The 6,699-nt window shown below is 45.4% G+C and overlaps 1 protein-coding gene across 1 annotated transcript; it reads right to left on the reverse strand.

Moving 5' to 3' along the window:
- Positions 1-1,874: 1,874 nt before the first annotated feature.
- Positions 1,875-6,458, reverse strand: LOC119381780 (putative gustatory receptor 93b). The gene is made up of 4 exons (XM_037649542.1): positions 5,493-6,458; positions 4,863-4,934; positions 4,271-4,360; positions 1,875-1,970 (listed from the first exon to the last, which is right to left on the reverse strand). The coding sequence occupies exons 1-4, from the start codon at positions 6,456-6,458 to the stop codon at positions 1,875-1,877; spliced, it is 1,224 nt and encodes a 407-aa protein (XP_037505470.1).
- Positions 6,459-6,699: the final 241 nt, after the last annotated feature.

The following is a 6,699-nucleotide window of genomic DNA, read 5'->3' on the forward strand; positions in this document are numbered from 1 at the left end:
TGGCAAACTTCCGCAAAAGTTTCACTACTAGGGGAAAGGCAATACTTCAAGTAGGACGACGATCTTTAAGTTCATTATATGGGTAGTATTTACATTAGCAGCGAAAAGAAACCCTGGTTAGAAATGAAGCTAGCTAGCACGACTCCAGGGCGTAGCCAGAAATTTTTTTCCGGGGGGGGGGGGGGGGGTTCAACCATATTTTATGTATGTTCGTGCGTGCGTTTGTATGTGTGCGTGTATATATACGCAAGCAAAACTGAAAAATTTCGGGGGGGGGGGTTGAACCCTCCAACCCCCCCCCCCCCCCTTGGCTACGCCCCTGCACGACTCTCTTGCACAGATGAATGGCAGGCGGGCCGCAGTTCGGGGGGCGGAGCTTCTATTTATTATTAGGTTCTAACCGACTATAGAAAGTGTACCTCCTTAATGCTAACCGATTATAGCGCCGATGCGCAGAGAAAGCACTATTTGCTCGATTTGCTTGGCCTGTCCGTTCAATCGAATCGCTTCACATCACTGCGCACGTCTTCATTGAAGCGAAAGCAAACAGTAGCGCCGTGACGGACGTTCAAACCCGTGTTCCGCGCAGCAAAGTTTAACTTAGGAGAGGAAAGCTCGCAACGGCCGGCGACCGGGAAAAGCACTGAAGGCGGGCCCGCTGTTCCAGATTTGTTTCGCCTGGTTGAGTGACCATTCTATATTAGGAAGAATAAGAAAGAAAGTTACGCTGAAATAGAAACACCAATGGAAAATACCCGTTAATGTTTACGTTGGCTACGAGAGGGGAAGGGGGGGGGTCAATGTCCGGTTGGATGACCAGCGGCAAACCGCCGACTGACTCGTAACCCCCTAGGTTATCTTCACGACCAGATCCCTTAACACCTGCCTAACCAGTCCGCGGCGTCGTCGATGCAACGTGTTTCCATAACCTGCGGTGCTAATTTGGACATTGTCAAATTCAACCCTGTCGTCAAATTCCGTTATTGGCGAGCTCTGATTGGCCAGAGGGCTGCTAAGGTTTCTCTGATTGGCTTAAAATGGCGCCATTACGAAAGTGTACGGCATTGCGGAATTGACAGTGTCCAGAATGGCGCCCCTGTAGAAGCGCAATAGCGGGACTTGCGGTTGCAACCACAAGCGGGAGTCACGTGACCTGGGAAGAAAGTCACGTATGGCGTCATACTTCCTCAAAATCTCAATTGATAGAAATGTTGTGGCTTGCATTACGTAAGTATCGTTATTTTGACGGTGTCAGTGGTTGACCTGTGTCACTGGGGAGGAGGGGGGTTGTAACCTATACGCCAGTCCGCGCCGCGGTTCTCACTATTTTACCGGCATCACTATACTGCCAGAACGAGAGTCGACAGTGACCTGCGCCGCCCTTCCAATAGAGTCACACGTGACGTTATTGGAATTTAACTTGTGCTTTGTTCGCCAACGCGTGTTTACTCGCGCACTATAAGCCTTGACCATTGTTGGCTAGTTTGGCTTAATGAGAACAATTCTTCGCTAATGTAGGTTGGAGGAGGTTCTTTCTTGTTGTGTAGGTTATACGTTGGCTATAGAATGTGTAATGTTGGTTAATCTCAGAGTCATTCAATCATAGGTATTTTTCGTTAAGTAAGATTTCCGTTCTGAGAAATGCGTACGGATTTCTTTGTAACCTTGCCATACAGACGGTTACATGGCAATTTTCCCTTTCACTATATTTATTGCTCTGTCACGAACGTCCAATCATACGGCGGACATAGGTTAGCGTGAGCTTTGAAGCTTGCCAAATAAAACTTGGAAGAGCTCGACCAGCAAGCAAACACAGGAACGCTTTCGCGGAAGTTTATTAGTATTTCAGAAAATACATCCCATTCGACAAACGCTTACAACGTGAAGTTGCTGGTGGTGGTATCCGCACTCCATATCGTTGTGTCCGACTGATAGAGAATTACAGTGTAAGCGATGATAGCGCTTGTTATCTGTAACGATGAACAGGTGTGTTAATAACGGTATCTGGTGTTTTACGTGCCAAAACCTTCATATGATAATGAGGTCCTTCTTAGTGGAGGACTTCGGAAATTTCGACCATCTGGTGTTCTTTAACGCCTCACTTTTCGATCGTTCAGAAAATCAGTTAAAATTAATTACTACGCAAGGCAGATTTTAAACTCAAACAACCTCAAAATCAAATAGCGCTGTGCAGTGTGCTTCTTTTCTGTGTCCGTGCTTCTTGCGCTGCGTTTATTGAAACGACCTTTCATTCTTTTCGGAACGTACATACATATTCTGCAAGGGCATAAGTAAAGATGAACAATTCGCGGTAATTTTCGATGATGCGAAATTGTGTACTGGTTTGTTGGAGTTTAATGCATGATCACCGCATACAGCCCATTTCAGCTGCTGTGAGTGATTAAATGCCCAAGTGAAGTGTGTATCGAGTAGAAATCGCCGGATAAGGGATGCAGCCAGAGCCGAGATAAGAGGATTTGTCTCCTTGAAGGCTGCCCTGAAGAAGGTAAGTCCTCTTGCCTCGGCTCCGCTGACATCCGAAGACTTCTCTTCTTCAGGGCAGCCCTGAAGAAGAGGAATCCTCTTGACAAAACAAAAAATAAGCTTTATTTGAGCATAGCACATACAGGGTTAGGTAAGGTAAAAGGAGGGCTTAAACCCCCTGACTAGGCCTTACCTCGCTGGTGCGCAGAGACAGCGGATTTGAAAGTTACAATTTAACTAGAACAATCGCTAGTACAGTAAGAACACAATCGCTAATTACAGTAATACCATAATGACAGTAATGACATAGTAACAGAACATAATCACTAATGCAGAAATATTAACAAGAACATAATCAGTAATGCAGTGACTAGTAATGCTTAGTAACAGTTACACTTGGTACCAGGGGCGTAGCCAGAAATTTTTTTCGGTGGGGGGGGGGGGTTCCCACCATACTTTATGTATGTTCGTGCGTGCGTATGTATGTGTGCGTGTATATATACGCAAGCAAAATTGAAAATTTTCGAGGGGTTTGAACCCAACCCCCCCCACCCCCCCCCCCCTTTGGCTACGCCCCTGCTTAGTACCATTACTAATGCAGTAACCAAACATATTAAGACTTATACAACACATCCAATTCCGAAGCAAGAAACATGCTCATTATTAAATGTTTAAATTCATGAATTGTTTTACAATTTCTGGCTACTTCAACAACATTAGGACACTTATTACATAAACTCATAGTTTCATACTAAATAGTTTGCCTACCATAGCTTGTCCTGGGCTTCTTCATTACTACTGATGTGTGGCGCAAACTGTACCCCGTGTCTCGTCTGAGGCACCGGTTTGAAAATGTCTCAAAGTTGGAGACCTTTTTAAACAGCCGAATGCAAATCTTTGCTCTGTAAGAATTTCTAATGTTAAGTATTTTGGCGCATCATTAGTTTAGAAGACCCTATGTATTCATTTGAAGAGTTAAGCAAGCGAAGAGCTCGACGTCGTAGTGCTGCCAGTTTTTCTATATACGTTTTGTTTCCGTTCCCCCATACTAATAAGCCATAGCTAAGATGCGAATGTACAAGGGAAAAGTACAGTTGTCTGACGAGCTTGACAGGCACATAGCACCGGATTCGTCGTAGTAAACCAACAGAGGGTGCAACCTTGGTGCTTACCTTATCTATGTGCTCTGACCAGCTTAAATTTTTATGAAATATAACACCTAGAAAAGAATGGCTTGCCACGTGCTCTAGTTGCGATCCACAATAAAATAGTTTTGCATCGTAACTTATTTCTTTATTCTTAGAACAAAAAACCGTAAACTTCGTTTCCTTCGCGTTTAAGTTAAAGAACACATTGGTGTCATCCGCGTACATAATCATTTCATATGTTAGCGGGATGTTTACGATATATTTATATACATGATAATCAATAATGGCCCTAAAATTGAACCCTGGGGTACTCCATATTTATTACGTTTTTTTCTGAACTGTAATCTTGCAGAGAAGTATACTGCAATCGCGAATCAAGGTAACTATTCATAAGTTTTAATGCTGCGCCGCTAATGCCATATATTTGTTAAGCAATACTTCAGGGTTTATATAATCGAAGGCCCTTCGAAAATAAAAAATATACCAATCGTAAGTTTTTTCTTCAATATTACCTACAATTGCATCTCTGACTCTTAATAATGCCATTTCGGCTGACTTATTCTTCTCAAAGCCATATTGCTTATCCGAAATACGTTTATCCAGTCATTGCACGTACGAGATATTGACTAAAGGCTTACCGACACCACTAAAGGCGGGCCGACTTTGAAGAAGCCAAGTGCCGAGAATCTGAATTCCTGGTGAATGCAAGTGTGGCGGAACTCCTGAATCTGAAAATGAAACAAAGTGCACGTGGATGGTATGTGAACCTTCCTAAGTATGTTGAACTGAGTTAGTGTTAGGGAAGTGTCGGTGAGAATGTTCTTGTCGAGATTATTTTCCTCCCTCTCTATCTGTCCTCCCCCCCCACCCCACACACACGTACACACACGCACGCACTCACGTCAGTCATGGTTCACATTTTTACATCGGTGGCTTTTTTAGCTATCTTTCTGTCTACTTTCTTTTTAGGCTCTTTTCTGCCCTCCTCCCCTCTCCTGCTGAATGGCAAGCAGGCGAATATAGGCCGGCTGAACTTTCTGCTTTTAATAAAGAGCTTTCTCTCTCTCTCTCGGTGACATTGGCTGCCTACTCCTGTATATCAGCATTTAAGTATGACTTTGTAATTTGAAATCTGCGTGCGCTAGTTGTGCCCAGTGATCTGCCTCTCCAGTGTTCTCTAGAAATGGTTAACACTGTACAAATGGCTAGAATGCATGTTGTATGGCTTACTCGTTTTCTGGCATCCCGACTGTGTTCAACGGAAACAAGCATCTTTGTTAGCTCAATCCAGGTCTCCCTCGCCTGTAAACGAAAAGAAAAAGTTTGTTATTGCATCGCACGGCATGAACCGAAGAACCAATGATTATATATTTGAAAAGCCTAAACAATTCTCGTTTGTCTGCTCGATGTTTCTTTAATTGGCGGAAAAGATGCTCAAGTATACTTTCATACTACAACAACAACTACAACAATCGTAAAAGCATTATGTTAATGCAACCTCCATAAGTCACAACACTAGTGATATACCAAGACGCTAATGCACAAGGTTCTCTGCACTGGCACTTTCACTTTATAGACACGCATATGCATATACAACTACTGTGATACTAAAAACGTGGAGTGATATGCACTCAAGGCTGCATTCACGGATGACATCAACGACGTCGCTTCGAAAAACTATGTCTATGAGTGCGGCAGATTGGGTCAAATTCATCTTTTAATAACTTGTTGGCTAATAGAGTAGCTATGTCATTGCTTCACAATAGCGAAATAGTGTTATTCGTCAATGTTTACGAATTGGAGGAGTTTGAGTAAGCCTAACACGCGCACAGGCATGCGAGAAATCATTAAAGAACATACCTGTTTGTTTGGCAGGACAGCGCAGAGTGATACAATCACCATCTGGGCGCAAAGGGCGACGCATCCGAGAGCGTTGATGAGACTGACCTCGGGTCGATGGAGCTGTTTGATGACGAAGTAGGTCCACGGAGCCGCAACGAGCAGGTTCAGGGGAACCACGATGAACAGGGACAAACCGAACGCGCTCTGGAACTTCCAGAATACTTCCATGATCTCGTAGAACAGGCGATGAAGCTCATCAACTCCCAGAACTTTCGGGGCTATCTCGTCCTCTTCTTCAAGCGAAGCCTGCATATCCCGTAGCTGATCGTTTATGGCCTGTATGTAAGACGCGAGCGTCTTGCTGTAGAACATGATCCAGGTATAGGTTATCATGCAGGCCGCCTGTCCGTGGAAAAGGCATACAACGCCGTAGAATTCGTTCCAGGCCAGCATGTCCTGGGTGTAGTCCGCGAACAGAAAGAGAAGCGGCACTATGGAGACGAACAAGAGGACGGCTAGCGCCACGTTGAGGCCGACTATCAGAAACGCGGGCGTCTTGAGCGATGCCAGGACCGGAAGTCGACGTTCCAGGTCGCCGAAGCTGTTGGCCAGACAGGCTAGCCTCGGAGCCCTCTCGATCGTGGCGCAGAAGTTGAAGACCTGTATGATGAGCGTCCGCGTCGAGTAAGCCAGCGTGACCGCCTTTTCGATGGACTCGGAATCGTTGAACATCTTGAGGACTTCGTAAGAGTCGTAGGCGAAGACTGCGATCAGCACGACCCAGCTGGCGACGGCGTAGACGGCGTACTGACTCCGACGCTTGCAGACGACGTTCTCGAGACCTGGGTCGTCGTCTGGGCGTCTTTCTCTGCTTAGAAAACTGTAGCCGAGGAACCTGTAGTAAGCGTTGACGACGTGAAACGACTCGAAGAATGTTTTCGAGCCGTTGGAATGCGTGAGGGTTGGACTTGGCTGAGAGGACATCGTGCTGTCGAGCGAGTAGAGGAATGCCAGTCCAACTACTAGGCCTCGTATCACGGAGAGAGCAAAGAAAATGATCTTGGACGCCTATGATGAACACTTGTGTTACAAGTCGAAGGCATTAGCGATCGGTAGAGCGTTTTCCCGCGCTCTCAGGTGGAATCGATAAGAACTCGTAGCTAAATGCTTCCACGTGGAAGTTCGAGGTCATTGACCATTAGAACGCTTCATATCCGGCATGCGC

The sequence above is a fragment of the Rhipicephalus sanguineus genome, chromosome 2 (genome assembly GCF_013339695.2).
Source record: "Rhipicephalus sanguineus isolate Rsan-2018 chromosome 2, BIME_Rsan_1.4, whole genome shotgun sequence".
NCBI classification, from domain to species: domain Eukaryota; kingdom Metazoa; phylum Arthropoda; class Arachnida; order Ixodida; family Ixodidae; genus Rhipicephalus; species Rhipicephalus sanguineus.

Bases quoted from the DNA above. Each gene is read 5' to 3' on its own strand.
- LOC119381780 (XM_037649542.1), bottom strand. From the start codon at position 6,458: ATGTCCTCTCAGCCAAGTCCAACCCTCACGCATTCCAACGGCTCGAAA. The intron at 4,935-5,492 runs GTATGTTCTTTA...TTTCGTTTACAG, and splicing joins CTGTCCTGCCAAACAAACAG to GCGAGGGAGACCTGGATTGA. The intron at 4,361-4,862 runs GTAAGCCATACA...TTTCATTTTCAG, and splicing joins GTCGGGATGCCAGAAAACGA to ATTCAGGAGTTCCGCCACAC.